Source organism: Astyanax mexicanus, chromosome 11 (assembly GCF_023375975.1).
Source record: "Astyanax mexicanus isolate ESR-SI-001 chromosome 11, AstMex3_surface, whole genome shotgun sequence".
Lineage (NCBI taxonomy): Eukaryota > Metazoa > Chordata > Actinopteri > Characiformes > Acestrorhamphidae > Astyanax > Astyanax mexicanus.
The window spans coordinates 37,927,567-37,944,325 of record NC_064418.1 but is presented as its reverse complement, the minus strand read 5'-3'; the positions used below and the strand labels follow the sequence as shown (position 1 = coordinate 37,944,325).

The 16,759-nt window shown below is 36.1% G+C and overlaps 1 protein-coding gene across 1 annotated transcript; it reads left to right on the top strand.

Annotated features, from left to right (window-relative positions):
* Positions 1 to 1,374: 1,374 nt before the first annotated feature.
* On the top strand, positions 1,375 to 14,915 carry lmln (leishmanolysin-like (metallopeptidase M8 family)). Its single transcript, XM_007259968.4, has 17 exons — positions 1,375 to 1,731; positions 3,609 to 3,706; positions 3,789 to 3,819; positions 3,935 to 4,017; positions 4,128 to 4,245; positions 4,991 to 5,169; positions 6,334 to 6,439; positions 6,532 to 6,626; positions 6,721 to 6,838; positions 6,938 to 7,045; positions 7,399 to 7,475; positions 7,987 to 8,097; positions 8,634 to 8,766; positions 9,127 to 9,286; positions 9,915 to 10,045; positions 10,464 to 10,674; positions 10,794 to 14,915. Exons 1-17 carry the CDS (start codon positions 1,519 to 1,521, stop codon positions 10,892 to 10,894), a joined length of 2,073 nt encoding a protein of 690 aa, XP_007260030.3. The 5' UTR covers positions 1,375 to 1,518; the 3' UTR covers positions 10,895 to 14,915.
* The last annotated feature ends 1,844 nt before the right edge of the window (positions 14,916 to 16,759 follow it).

The window sequence follows — 16,759 nt, the reverse complement described above, 5'->3', positions numbered from 1 at the left end:
AGTAAATGTTGTTTTGTCTGACCGTTGCGTGTAAACTTGATGTAGAAATACAAAAGCTGTGATTCTTTATAAAAAAAGAAAATATAAATAAAAATTGAGCTAAACAAAATCTTAACTGCAAACTTGGAATAGAAAATGATTAATGATTAATTTATTTGATAACATAGAAACACATAACAATAATAAAACAATAAAAATAACATAAGAATGTATAACTATCAAAAAACAGTTAACTGAGGAAAACCTTGAATAATGAATGATTAAATTAATTTTTGCAAAGTTTTAGGTTTAGGGCTGACGCAATTAATTGATTAGTTATGGCAGTTTTTCAAGGCTTTTCTGATTCTGAAATGTGTGAGACAAGTGTATATTTATATTACATGCACTGTTGTTGTGTTATTAAATAATAATAATAATAATAATAATAATAATAATAATAATAATAATAATAATTATTATTATTATTATTATTATTATTATTATTATTATTATTATACAATTTATGTAACTGTCCTTTATTCTTAACATAAACAGAAGAATGTTTAATAATGGTAGGTTGTGTGTTTCTTATACAATTGCAACATTTTCTTTTTTGTTTTTATTTTGATTAGTAATCAATTAATCAAAAAATATATTATTGACAGATTAATCAATTATGAAAATAATTATTAGTTGCATCTCAGATAATTGACATTAACCTATAATTGAATCTTTTTTAAACAGAATATTTAAAAAAAAACTAATAAATACAGCTCTGGAGAAAAAAATATGAGTTTCTTAGATTTTACCAAATTTTAAACCTCTGGATTATAATCAAGAGGGAGATGAATGATCACAACCATCAAACCAAGCTGAACCAACCAGGAGTGGCATAAACTCACCCAAAAGCAGTGTGTAAGACTGGTGAAGGAGAACATGCCAAGATGCATTTCCAAAATTTCCCCTTGGGGATCAATAAAGTATCTATCTATCTATGGAAACTGTGAATAAGAACCACGGTTATTCCACAAAATATTGATTTCTGAGCTCTTAAAACTTTATGAATATAAACGTTTTATTTTCCATTATTTAAGGTCTGAAAGCTCTGAATCTTTTTTGTTATTTCAGCCATTTCTCATTTTCTGCAAATAAATGCTCTAATGACAATATTTTTATCTGGAATTTGGGAGAAATGTTGTCCGTAGTTTATAGAATAAAACAACAATGTTTTTTTTTTTACTCAAACATATACCTATAAATAGCAAACCTAAAAAAACTAAAGTGGTCTTATGTTTTATTTCGCAAAGCTGTATTTAAGTAAAACTAGCTTGGTATAATTAGTTGAGAATTATTGAACAGCGGGAGACTTTTATTGTGAAATCCGGCTGGGCTGGTTGACTGTGGGGGAAGGTGAGCTGCTGTGTTGATGGTGAATCCGGTGTATCTGGGTGGATTGTGGAGCCGGTAGCGCTGATTGAGAGGCCGGTTGATCGCGGGGTGGATGTGTATTAAATCTCCGCCACTCCGTTTGCGGTATGAATGTTAAAGCCGGGGGTTTTCCGCAGGCACCGAGGGGAAATCTGCTGTGGCGGCGGGGGGTTCGGCAGCTGCGCTTCAGCGATGGCGAGAGGCTTAAGCGGCGGCTGCTGCTGCCGGAGCCCTGGGTTACTTAGCCTCGCTGTGTTTTCCTTCCTCCTGCTCGCCTGCGCTCACTGTCACTCCTGTAACCACAAAGTGCCCTTGCCTACAGAGGTAAATCTGTTATATTTAGCGTATTTTACTCTAAACCATTCATTTTATTTTATACAATTCAAATCTCACACATGACAGCTACCAGGTGGCGGCGCTAGATCTCACCTCTCTACCCCTCTCTTGTAACAGTGAGCATCACAATACTATACAGAAAACCTATAGTGGAAATAATAAAGAGACCACTTCAATTTCTGAATCAGTTTATCTGATTTTGCTATTTATAACTTTATGTTTGAGTAAAATGAACATTGTTGTTTTATTCTATAAACTGCAGACAACATTTCTCCCAAATTCTGAATGAAAATATTGTCATTTAGATGATTTATTTACAGAAAATTAGAAATGACTGAAAAAACAAAAAAGATGCAGAGCTTTAAGACCCCAAATAATGCAAAGAAAGGAAGTTCATATTCATCAAGTTTAAGAGTTCAGAAATCAATATTTAGTGGAATAACCCTGTTTTTTAATCACAGTTTTCATGCATCTTGGCATGTTCTCGTCCACCAGTCTTACACACTGCTTTTGGATAATCTTATGCCACTCCTGGTGCAAAAAATCAAGCAGTTCAGCTTGGTTTGATGGCTTGTGATCATCCATCTTCCTCTTGATAATATTCCAGAGTTTTTTTTTATTTGGCAAAATCAAAGAAAAGTTTTTAAGGGTTCTCTTTATTTTTTCTCTAGAGCTGCATATACAGTGTGCAAACAAATAAATGACAAATAAAAACGCAATACAATGATATGCAAATTCTTTTTAGCCTATATTCAATTGAATACACTACAAAGACAAGATATTTAAGGTTCAGATGATAAACTTTATTGTTTTTTGCAAATATTCACTCATTTTAAATGTGATGCCTGTAACTCCAAAGAAGTGCGGATAGTGGCATGTTTACCACTGTGTTGCATCACCTTTCCTTTGGCACAGGTAGAAAAAAACTTTACGTTTCAATATAGTGTACAATATTCTTGATAAAATGTTCAAAGAGGTTAGAGATGTGTGCATCAAATATAAATGTATGTTCTGTGTGAGAAACGGTTGATGTCGGTTTAGTCCTTGCGTGTTGTGAAGTCTCATTGCCTAGGGAAAGAAGCTGTTGCAGAATCTATCAATTATGGCTTGAACATCACTGAGAAGAGTTGTGTGATTTGTTGGGACCAAGAAGAATGTTGTGGCCAACAAAACAATAGCTTATCACAATGTAACCCTGTTTGGTGGAATGATGTCTGTTTGTTCTACATATCTGATCCGTTTTTATTGTTGTGGGAGACCTGGTAGTATTGATTTTGTAGATCAGAGGGATGACAAATAGCAGCACCTAAAAATCAATTCTCTACCAAACTGGGAGTCACAGCAGGAGTCCTAATCCTGCTGCTGGAGACTTCTTGTCTGTTAAATTGTTTAGGGTCTAAAACCTGCATAATGTGAACCAAACTGTTTATTCAGTGTGTGTAGAAACAATGTGGTCACAGTATACTGACATGACCGTGTATTCCTCAAGAAATGGGAAAAGCCTGAAATGGGTAACATTTTAATGGAATCGGTTTCCAATAATTTCCAGGCATATTTGAATGGACCGATTATCGGCTATTTTAAGCCCCTTCTTTTTTTCTACTACTGTGTTCAGAGTGCCATCTGGTCTCTTTAAGGCACCATTAATGTTTTTATCGTGTATGACATGAAATTCCACACCTCTAGAATCTATATAAAACTTTTTTAAGTATGACACATTTTTCAATGAAAAATATTAAAATATCTTTAAAAAGTTTTTTTGTTTTTGTCTTATTTTTTTGTATCATAGACTAATATTTTAATATTGCTCCGCCAAATAATAAATCCACCAATGTAACTAATCCTTTTTTTTATTGTGCTTTCAGGTGATCCATAATGTACATCTAAAACCAGGGAGACTGACTAAAAGAAGCACAGAGCAGCAGTTAAAGATTCAGATCTTTTACGACTCCAGTTTGGATGTGTAAGTGGTGTATCTTTAAACATGAAACTGTAAGGCTGTGTGGCTGTTTAGTGACTTGTCTGTGTGTCTGTTTCTCTTCCAGGCTGGATGAGGACAAAAGCAGCCTTGTGAAGGTACATTTCAGTGTGTGCTATCAGAACTGTATCAGATTCTGCCTGATAGTGAATGTGAAGTAAGGAATAATTCAGCATGTGAATAATACTCTTGTTCTGTCTCCCTCATCTAAAGGACAAGCTCTTCCCACAAGCCATTGATTACCTTCAGAGGGCCTTCAGAGTGCGCAGGCAGACGGGTCCTGTACTACTAAGCAGGTAATGTTTTGCCCCCTCCACATTCTGCTCTGCTTATGCCTGACAGATCAAATCCTCTTAAATCTGGAACAAATAAGTCTTTTATCAGATGTGTTTCTTTTTTTATTCAGACAATGCTCAACAAATCAATATCTGAGAAAAAAAGATGACCCTCATCGCTATTGCCAAGGAGCTTGTGCAGATATCACCAGATGTGGACCAGTTATTGTGCCTGATGAACATTTACAGGTTAGTCCTTTACTTTACTTTACTTTTTAAAATACTTGTACTTGAGTATGGGTCCTTTTATGAGTTTGTTTGTACAGTAGAGTTATGTCATCAGATCTTAAGTAGGATGACCATATTATGAATGTTAAGCAGTGTCTAATCCCGCTTAAGTTACTGCTGAGGTCATGTGCTTTAAAGCAGGCTAGCCTTCTGTACTTAATGAGATCAGACATGGAGGTGGAAGAGACTGAATGCACTTGACAGTAACCAGCTCTTTTCAGTGCCAGTCAAAAACTTAGATGCACTCCTTCTCACTTTTTTTGTTTGTTTATTTTTACTGTTTGTTTTATATGTTTTATACTTACTTCTTCAATATAGACACCTTTTGCTTTGATGACAGATTTGCGCACTCTTGGCATTCTCTCAGCCACTTTATGTGGTAGTCACTTGGAGTGGTGACACCTGGAGTTTTGAAGGAGTTCCCAGTGGTGCTGAGCTCATCCCAAACCATATGAATTGGGTTTAGATTGGGTCATTGCGGAGGACAAACATTTTTGTTCTCAACATAATTCCATGTGTTCTGTCATTGTTTTGATGTATTCAATCTAAGTCTGCAAAATGAAAAAAAAAAAAACACAGATAACCCATTAAAGGTGTGTCTAGACTTTTGACTGGTACTGTATTTTTGAGGACTGTAGATCAAAAAAAGATCTTGTTAAATGTGAACAAAAATAATTTGCTCATGACACTTTTTTTGGTTTTCCAGCAATGCAGGGTGTGCAGCGAGACGGGAAAGTCTTGTGGTCCGGTGGGCCCCCCGGATGGTGAGGGGGTTGACAGGGCAGATTTTCTGTTGTATGTAAGTGCGGTGACCACAGAGCGCTGTGGACAGGAGAACATTGTGGCCTATGCAGCGTACTGCCAGCTGGAGGCAGAACTGGACAGGTAAACACAGAGTTGGATCTCCTGATTAATATGGTTGTGTTCTGTGGTGTTATAAGTTAGGAAAAGCTTCTGTAATGAGGTTGTACTTTATTTTGATGGTCCATTGTAGAAGCTTTGTACATGATCAGCTCATATTTAACATCATGAAGACCCACGAAAATGTTTAATGTTATTTAAAGCAAAATTTTACTGGAGCTGTTCTTTGTATTTGTATTTCCTGGACTCAAACTACAGAGAGTTATTCACTTTTACTCCACTGCCGTAAATAAAGATTGCACTGTGAGCTCACTTTAATAGGTAGTTGTACTTATGCATTTGTTGACAAGCTAAGATATACAGAATCATTATCTAAAGTGGGAAAAGAAAAACATATAGATATGATGTTTGGTTATGCAGCATAACCGAGTTCTCGCGAGAGGTCTTGTGCAGTCCTACAAAAGTTGCATAGTGCAGTAGCAGTGCTCTAGCCCTCAGTGACAATGACAGAAACATCATTCTCTACTTGTTTATTTCAAGGTAATAATATTAAATAGATGCAGCTTAAATAAATTGAAAGCTCCTTTTTAGAGCTAAACCTTTAAATCCTAACCTTAACATAAATCTAATAGTCTAACATTAAACTTATTGATAATTTGCTCAGTTTTAAAAGTATATTTTTCATTAGAACAAGAACATCTTATATAAACAGTAGGGGGATCATAAAAATAAATTATGTCCAAAATGAGAATAAAGACCATAAAATGTTTGTACTTTCTATTGCAAAAGTTGAAAGACTGGATAAGCCTTACAGAATAATGATAATCTAATTAAACCAGATGAAAACATTTGCATCTTTTGAAGTTGCCAAATACCCTGGCAATTTCAAAACAACAAAAAATTGAATTTATTTTAACCTTTGATCTTTTCTCACTGACAAAATTAATAATTTTGAAAAATTAAAATGAATAACACAATGGAAATGTGAAAATATGACTGCTCCAAATTGTTATTAGGTCACATAATTGTTATCAACATTCTGCAAAGCTGGAAAGAAGACGCATTTGCGGTCAGAGATGCGTCATTAGCAGATCTCTCTTTATAAGGATTTTTTTTAATATTGATGTGTGAGTTTTCATATTTTACCGCATTTCATATTTTTTTTATTTCTGTTGTATTTGTTTGCAGGCCCATTGCAGGATACGCCAATTTATGTCCAAATATGATCTCAACCCAACTGCAGGAGTTTGAGGGCATGTTGTCCACCGTTAAACATGAGATCATTCATGCATTGGCAAGTACAGTAATACCTCATTTAATACCAACAGGACCTCTGAAACTCTTATATTCCAGTTTCACTCTAAACCGGCCTGTATTCTCTTGTAGGGCTTTTCAGCTGGACTGTTTGCCTTTTACCATGATGACGATGGGAAACCGCTGACGCCGCGCTTTGCAAGTGGTTTGCCAGCATTCAATGAAACGTATGTTCATATTTAGGCATACTGTTTGTTATGAACAGGCTTGATGTCTGCTTTTGTGTGAGTTTTACTGCAGAAGCTGTTATTTGTCTTCCAGTTTGGGCCTCTATCAGTGGAGTGACAGAGTTATAAGGAGATCGACCCGATTATGGGACATCCGTGGCAGGCATATGGTTCGTCATGAGGTCCATCTTATGGTCACCCCACGTGTTGTAGTAAGTATTTAAATTTTTTTTAACTTATGATTTATTCATTTTTTGGCCTCACAGTTAAGGAGACTGTATACAATCTCATTAATGATTTTACTTTGTTAGGAGGAAGCTCGAAGGCATTTTAACTGCCCTATTCTAGAGGGCATGGAACTGGAGAACCAAGGAGGCATGGGCACAGAGCTGAATCATTGGGAAAAACGCTTATTAGAGGTACAGGCATTGATAAACTTTTAAATTATATATATTCAAACATTAATTTGAGTTCAGTTTTTGTGCGAGATTTCCAGATAATTATTATCTAGGGAGGGTCCAAAATATGCTGTCCAATGAAAAACAAAATTTTTCTCAATTTTTTGTTTACTAAATAATTTAAATAGACAAATTGTCCCTCACACTGTGACAAAGATTGTTAAAAATACTTAAAAATAACCGGAAAAAAACTCATTACATTGAACACTTTTTCATTTTCCATTAAAAATGCTGCGTATTCCAAGACTTGGCTTTTAATCCCTGTCAGGAAAACTGCCCCTGAATGTTTAGTTAATTCTACTTTTACCCAACAGAATGAAGCGATGACTGGATCTCACACTCAGAACAGAGTGTTTTCCAGAATCACACTGGCTATAATGGAAGATACAGGGTAAGAGGTCTGTTTTTTCTGCAAGATGGATAAACAGACTAAATAATTACCTTTTTATTTGCCATACTAGCTATGCAAATAAGATATTGACATTTGGAAGTATTTGGATATTATGTTTTGCAATACTGCATTCTCAAAAACACAGTATCAGATTTTAAAGAATAGTATAGACGCAAAGACTGGTGGCAGACAGTGGTCTAGTTGGTGTTGTGTTTATTTCTGACCACCTAGGTAGCAGCAAGCCATTAATCTGATTAAATAAAAAGTATTTTTTTTTATTTTTATTTTTTTGCATATGACTGTATGATTTCAGACTATGACAGTTTTCCTAAAATTGTATTGTATGAAACATACCATATCAACAGAGATATTTAGTGAATATATATTTTGGACACAGTAATATAAAATAAACTACCAAGAATTGCAGTGTATATTAATAACTAAGAGCAGAGAGAGCTGTGGCTGTTGGTCAGATGTTATCTGATTTTGCACTTCATGATTTTTTTTCTAGATGGTACAGAGCCAACTACAGTATGGCAGAGAATCTGGAGTGGGGCAAAGGTTTGGGCTGCGACTTTGTGATGAAAAGCTGCAAATTCTGGATCGACCAGCAGCGCCATGCGTATGTAATGTTAAATAAAATGTATTTGCAGGACCTGGGTCTCATATTCAAGATCTCTAAAGTGTACAGTGGCATCTAAAAGCTTATTTTAGATTAATAAGCACATACTAATATCAAACATTTCCAATGTTTGTGAAAAATACCAGTTCCTTCTGAATTCAGGCTAGAAATTTGTTTTACACAAAAGCCAATGCCCTGTTACCGCTCTGCAAACGCAATAAAAACTCAGCTTGTGTTCTTTTGCTGCTGTGTTGCCCACAGCCAATAGAGCTTGTGTCACTGCTCTGAATGCAAGTCATGCTTGCGTCGCATTAAAATATGCTCCATGACACATTTATGAACTGATATAGTCTAGTACAGTTTAAAGTATCTGGATTTACACATCTCTGTGATGTAAGGTTCAGGCCATACACCTACACTAACATGTATGCTTCAATGTATCACAAAGTATTTTATTAGTTTCACTGTGAGCAAAAAGGCAGTAATCACTGAGCAGAGCTTTTACTGTGGCATGCTTGTGGATGTGTTTTCTCTAGGAGACTCTCACTTACCCCTTACTGTGAATCTGTGCGTGGGACGCCACTGCAGCTTTCCTGCAGGCAGGACCAACTGGCAGTGGCAGTCTGCAACCTGCAGAAATACTCCCAGCCTCTTCCAACCGAGTATCAGGTATTAAAAGTAGTTAAAGTAACTGTCTGTACGGTCCAAGGAAAGCTGTCTAGTAGATTTTGAAACATTGGTGTAAGGATCTGATTGAATTTAATGGATGAATGCATTGATTTAATGTGGTGTCCTCAAACATTTGGAAATATATGGGCAGTTTCCCAGACAGGGAATAAACCTAGTCGTTTACTATGTTTTAACTTAATCTCTATTGAAAATGCTATTCAGTCAAAGACTAGACTTAATCCCTGTCAGGGAAACTACTTAATAGTGTATCTGTGTAGTATTATGAACTCAAATTATTTCAATAGCACTTATAAGCATCATTTGATCATATTGTGAAAATATTTGTGTTCTCTTCTACAGTACTTTGACAGCATTCCTGGAGTGCCTGAAGAGGATTTGTCCATGTATGGAGGAGCGGTGGAGATTGCAGACTTCTGCCCTTTTAGTCAGGAGTTTAGCTGGCACCTGAGCGGAGAGTACCAGCGCAGCTCCTACTGCAGAATACAGGAAAACCAGCCAGGTGTGACTCCAGTCCTGCTTACTGTTTATTTTCTCTTACTGTTCTGAGCTCCTGCTGTTTACTGTTGTTAGTATTTTTGTAAGAAAGTACTGCTAGAGTAGGGTGCTTCTTTGTTCCAGTCATTTTAGTCTTTATATATATGTATTGAGGAAAAAGTGACTTTGTGGTGTGTTGTAGGTCTGCAAAATACAGGATTCAAAAGTTGCAGGCCACTTTTAAGTTTCAGAAATGAAATTGAAACTAAACGAAAGGGGAAATTATTTTATAAGCTGCCACATTTTCGTAAAATAAAAGGCTGTTCTGCAACATTTAATACACCCTTTTTCAATATTGTCACACTCTGTATTGTGACTTAAAATAAAAAAGGACACTTTTTTTACCATTTAGATTTAATTAGCATTTTATTAGATTTAATTAGCCACCAGTGAATTTGTCAGTAAAAATAAAAACAATGTGAATTGTCATTCTGTATCAAGCAAGATGCAGCATGCAGCTCTAGAAAAAAAAAAGGACTGAATCAGCTGATTTAGTACATTTTCTACATTCAAAATCAGCTTGCATACTTTGGTGCAAGCAAGGTCTGAGAGCAGTGTATTCTAATGTGAAGTTTTGTGTTTCTCTGAGACAGACTCGTGGAGGAACTACGCCGCTGAAGAGTACGGTCCAAATTCAGTGTGTCTGTACCAGAAATCAGCCTTCGTCATGAAGCAGTGCAAAAAAAGCATGACCTACCCAGACTGGGGAAGTGGCTGTTATAAGGTGAGTCAGATTACACCTTATTATTTTGTAACTTATAAACATAATAATGTATTAATTCTAAGTAAATTCACTTTTTTACTTTTATTTACTGGGGAATAACTCTCATTTTGTTGTATTGTAGTTTTATTTATTTATTAATTATGGTTCAGTTTATATTATAATTTTTCTGCACTGAATCAAAGCTGAAAACACAGCACCAACCTCTTTTGCAGAAGCTACATATGCTGTACAGTCTTACACAACATATCTGCATGTTTTCTGACAACCTTTCTAATGAATGTGTATTGCTTTACTGCTATATATATATATATATATATATATATATATAGACCCTTAAGGCCTTGTATGTTTTCTATCTGTGCTACATTCTTTAGCAATTTTGGTCAATGGGGCTCTGGATATTTTTATTTTTCTCCAGATGACCTGCACAGCTCTGGGTCTGCTGGTGTGGGTGCAGGATCAGAGTTTCTTGTGCGTGCGTACCGGGCAGCTGCTCAATGTGAACGTGAGGATAAATGAGTGGGTCTACAGTGGCCAGCTGATCTGTCCTGCCTGTTCACATTTCTGCAACAACTGCCCCCTCCCTCACGAGCTCCCACAAATCAACACTACCCGCAGCGTCCACATAGGTAAACTCAGCTTACCTGCCTTCCATGTTCAAAGACTTGTAACCTTTAATTTTTGTTTTTACACTATAATGAATCATTTGTACTCTTTAATATGCTGTTTGCTGCTTTGCTGTTCTCAGACCCGTGCTCCAGTTCTTCTGGATTGGTGGTGACACTATGGCGGCTCCTGTTCAACCTCCTTCCGCTGCTAACAGGCTTCATCCTCTGCTTGAGAAATTGAAATTGGCCATCTGAATGATTGTCTGTGTGGGGAGAACATGGGCGTCCCACTGCCATAGGCTTCCCTTTGAGTTTTGAGTGAGCAGGGAAAGCAGTGCTCAATACTGAGGCACAAACTTTCCGTTGATCATGAAGAAAAAGTTCCTCAAGAAAGTTCCTTAGGAGGGATGAAAAAAGCCATCGACTGCACGCCGCTCTGAGTAGGTATCAAGTGCCAGTCAGCTGTAGTTGAGACGAGAAGCCATAACCGTGCAAGATGGCGTGCAGCGGGCGACCTTGAAATGCTGGTGCTAATTTCTGTTGTCTTTTTATCTCCGGTGGACATGTAGCGTTTTTTTCTAGTGATCCTAATTTAATTTCCACCCTGAGCAGTAACTGACAATGCTTTAATAGATGTACAACAGTGAATGTGATGTATGGCGTGTGTGAAGTGGCTCAGACAAATCCGAGAGGGAGCTCCTAAAGCTAGGAGAGTTTAAGCTCCGAGTTTAGTGGTTGTGTTTGATGTTGATGGTTGGGAATGTGAATTTCGGCATGTACTGTAACAGAATTTATTTAAATGAAATTTACTAACTGTTATATTTAAAAAGAAAAAAAGAACTGAAAGTAATATCTAATTCCAGTGCTCATTTGCTCCAATATGTTTACTATAAAGTTTTAATAACTGATTTTATCTTTGCAGTAAATTGTATAATGGGCTGCTATACTGTAGGATTTTATTACAAACTAAGCAGAGACAGACTGACTGATTTAATATACTAATGTACTAATTCAACAACCCAGAGTTTCATTATCTCAGTTTTGTGGTTTAATGATGTAAAGTTAGTCATCTTCAGTGGCAATCAGAAAATCACCCACCCTTCTGGATGATTTTTTTTCCTTTTCTTTTTTCATTGCCCTGAGTTTGTTGTGATTGGCCTTGCGATCCAGTTTACATCTGAGCATTCCACCCTGTTTAGATCAAGTAACTTCATGTCTCTTAAGCAACAGGAATATATATGGATGAGGTTAAGCTGCATAAAAATGTAAGTGTAAAAACGCATTTAAAACAGATACATATCTGATCATTCACGCCACTTCAGGAGGATGGCTGAGACATATTTTATACCAAGTGTAAATACAGTATATTGCCAAAAGTATTTGCTCACCCATCCAAATCATTGATCTCAGGTCCCAATCACTTTCATGGCCACAGGTGTATAAAACCAATCACATAGACATGCAGACTGCTTCTATAAACATTAGTGTAAGAATGAGTCGCTCTTAGGAGCTCAGTGGCTTTCAGTGTGTTACATTGATAGGATGCAGGTCCGTTAGTGAAATTTCCTCACTACTAAATATTCAGCAGCCAGCCACCAGTCAGTGGAAGTGATTGGGAACAATAGCATCGTTAAACAGTAAGGATACTTTTGGCAATATAGTTTACATGTGGCTAAAATGTTATCTGGATACAATCCAGGTTCTTACATTACATTAGGTAATCAGGTGCAAAGAGGGTCTCTATGCAGCTATTGTCCGGAATGTATCCTGGTGAAAATGTAATCACAAGAACTTCCAGATGGTAGTCATATGTGTCTTCAGTTAGTCAAACTGAAATCTGATTGTTGTGTGGGAAAGAATATGTAAATACGACTGTAAATATGTACGTTCATAAATTTTTCCTGTTGGTTATCGAATGGCTTTCAATTCAAGAGATTCAAGCCGAAGACCAATGTCTATATGATTTTCATCTTTTAAATTTTTTTAGTTTACATATTTTGCCATACATGTGTCAATATGTTTCTTACTTGCACTGCTTTTTATTTCAAACTCTCACTCTTAAAAATTAACATTTAATGAAAGGATCTAACTGGAAAGACAGTCAAGTGTACCCTTTTGTAATTCTTTAAGATGTTAAATACTTGGTTGACTGCCAGATACCCAGTGACTTTGGGTAAAGAAAAAACACTGTACACAAAAATGACATTTTCTTAAAATTTGAAAGTATAATTGTGGACTTTTGTTTCTGTGAACTGTAAACTGTACTGTAAAACAGGATAACTCAGCTGATAACTCAGAGGCAGAAGGTGGTGTTTGTGAAGAATGCAGAAGGTTAGCATTTGAATCTAAACTACCCTTTGAGTCTGAAGAGCTTTGTTTCCTAGTTTATCTAAAATCTGGACATCCCAAATCTCTCATCATAATTAATTTATTGCTTTATGTATTTATATTATAGATTTAATTAAATGTATTTATACATTTATTTATTTATATTTTTTATTTTTGTCGAGCATTGGAAGTTTAACTCTGGGTTACACTAACATTTCACATTAGAATACTGAAAACTTGCATTAAACCTGGCAGCTTGTATTTAATAACCAATTTTGATGCATTCAGGGCATATCATTAGTTGTGTAAAGTCTATTGTACATACAGACTGTAATTTTTACCCATAGGATTGGTAGCTTGTGTTGACTGAACGTTTTCAGACAAATTGACAGTTGACTTGGATGCAAGTAACGCTCTCTGCTCTAATTTCAGTGGTGTTCACTTCTGTTTCTGGAGGTCTGATGTTGATATTTTTGCTCAAGCACACCTGGTTCAATTTGCCCTTTATTTTCCAGGTTTGGCAGGCATGTTAGAGCTTGGAAATCACCAGATTCCATGAACAGAATTGAAAGCTACTTTAATGCGTTATGGTTTAAATCTAGTTCTAGTGCAGCAGTGCTAGATTTTTGTAGTGCAGTAGTTCTACACTGAAGGTTTATACCTGCTTTATATGTTAGTGCAGTACAGTGTTTTAATGTGCAAATTTTGCACTGAAATACAGACTGAATGAGCCTTATAGTCCCAGAGGTCCATTCCTACTGAAGTCAGGGACCGCAGTTTGTAATGCACCAGAATGCCTACCTTCCCTTGAGTTATTTATACTGCTGAAAGGTGGTGTCTACATAGCAAGGTGTGGTGTCTGTATACATATGTCATCTCTCTGTTGGACTGAAAGATTTTCCATTTCAAAGGTTTAAAGATTGTTTGTTGTGAACATGGTGTTAAATCCTGCAGATTCTGAAGTAGTTTCAGATATTTTTAGGTGTTCCCTTACTGTTTACATTAATAGCAAATGTGTATTAATTATTATAACAAACGACACAATTTGTTTGTTTACTTTTTATTTTTTATGTTTTGTTGCCATTTATTTTGCTCGTTGTTTTTTGTTTCTGTCAGTTAGATGGACTGGCAGTGAGTGTATGTTTTTTTTTTTTTTTTTTTTTGCTAGTGTTGCACAGAGAGATTGAGATTATTATAATGTACTGAAACCTTACAGCATATTTTACAGGTAGTATTTTGATTCAGTTGTTTTATTAATGTAATGATGTATGTGTATGTTGCCGGTCTCATATTAACAGTAATATATACTGTTTTTATGGTTTTGCTGTTACATGTGAATCTCAGGGTAGATCATATTCTACATTGACACATCTTGCCCTTTCTGCTTATTACATTTAATTGTTCTGTCTCTCAGTTTAGGGTACACTTGAGGTCAGGCCTCAGATTAAGAGTACTCAATTTCAATTGAATGATTCTTTCATTTAAAATTAAGCTGTGAAAACCTTTCTATCTGTGGATTATCATGTCTCGAGTTGTATCCATGTTTTGTTTTTCCAAACATTCACTCCAAAATAATTGCAGTTCATTTCATGTGACCGTAGCCAGGATGTACAACAGAACTAGTGAATAATGAACACTATGCCAAACTGAGCTGAGGGAGCAAATGTCTTGAATAAATGGGACACAAAGGGAAAGAATCTAGGTGTTTGAAAGACCAAAGACAACACTATGCATAACTCTTGAGGACTCTCACACAGGAAATCATATATAGTTTCAATGCTCATTTTTTCCCCTGCTGAGTTTATGTCTAAATGCACATTTCATATTATTTGCTGAGGAGTGACTGTGTATTTCTTGGTTTCTCCTCACTCCCTTGTATGTTGAACATTGTATTTTGACGACAACCATTAAAACCACCCATGTTGTAGAATAAATGTGAATGTTGTGTGTTTCTTACTTTTATAGAGCATTGGTGGCCCCGTGGTAAGTTGAAGGACTGGGCTATTATTGATAAGAGGATTGTCACCAGTGATGGTATAGTTACTTTGAAAAAGTAATCCGATTACTGATTACTCCTTTAAAAAGTAACTTAGTTACTTTATGGATTACTTGATTTTAAAAGTAACTAAGTTACTTTACAAGTTACTTCATTAGTTACTTTAAGCAGCTGCACACACCACGTCCCGCCGCCTTAACTTAAATTATAACCAGTTTTGCCAATACTCCCTTTATTGGAAAAAGCATTTTTAACAGCATCAATGTATCTCTAGACATTTAAAGTTGAACTATTTATTTTTATAAAATTAAAAGACCATTTCTCTTGAATTAACTTAACATAAATAATTTTTTTTATAAAAAATAAAATATGGTCTTTCTTGAGTTCACTTAACATAAATGTTTTTATAAAAAAATATAAAATAAAGAAAGTGACCTGACATATTTAACACTGTAAAACTGAACATTGAACTTGTTGTTCTCTGCAGGGCAGCAAGGAGTGGTATTATAAAACAGAACCGTGTATATGGTCGAGGCCAGGGATCACATATATGCAGACTGCGGTCCAGGTCCGGACCCAGACGTTGTCCAATGCGGACCCAAACTGATAAACTGCTGAGAAGGATTTAATTTTGACAGTGTTCAGCGTCAGAACTTTTCTTGTCTTTACGGTATACGCGCTCTGCGGCACGGGAAACTTGCAGACCAATCACGTGTGGTGTAAAATCTTCAAACGCTCTCCTCTGCCAATCAGATCTGTGCAGACCGCTGCCCTGGCTAGTGAATTGGTACTCGGCCGGGAAAACCCGCCTTTATAAAGAGATAGGGAGCCCGAGAACTGGCGGAAAAACGAGAATGGGCGGAAACTAAAGACACGCCGAGCGCGAGTGAGAGAGAGACAGGGGAGAAAGCGAGACGAGTGTGATTGGGGGAGAGCGGAGGGGGATGGGGAAGGGAACGCGGTGTGTGTGTGTGAGGTGGAGAGAGAGAGAGAGTAACGCACAGTGACTTGGATAAGTAACTTTAATCTGATTACTGGATTGGAAATAGTAACGCGTTAGATTACTCGTTACTGAAAAAAGAGTCAGATTAGAGTAACGCGTTACTAACATCACTGCTTGGGACCCTGTGTCAGCATGAGGCTGCCGTAAAAAAAAAATGCCTTTTTAATTTATTTAGACAGCAGTCATATTCATATTGTTCTACCCAGCTACTGATGCATCTGTAACTCTTTACAATCAGGGTAAAAAATAACAGTACTTACGACTGTAATAAACATTAAGTGGTAATTAAGTGGTAAATATTTAACATTTCTAAATTGTAATGCTTAAGAATGTTGTAAATAAAGATGAATTGCGATATCAGTTTCAACATTTTGTAGGAATTAATATCTTAACTAGTGTCATAATAATAATTAGTTGAGGCATTCTAACATAAGTATGGTTAAACAATGTAAATTAATTGTAAAGTGCTACTGATGCATCTGAGGCCAAATATATTAAAGCAGGATCCCTCTACTGTAATTGTATACTTTGGTTTGTGGTAGACAGATTTACCTCAAACCAAAAGGATAGGTATGTGGTTTTAGCAGGTGTCCATTTCTGTCATAATCAAGTGATCACCATGAATTTATTTTGAAAGTTACATTTTTTGTAGCTTGTATTTTTTTCCTTTTCAAATTTCATATTGTTTTTACAGACCATTTTTACTGAAAGATGTTACTGATCTCTATGTATCACATGCAGAGGGGGAACAAAAAAAAAGTTTTAGATTTGATTTGCTC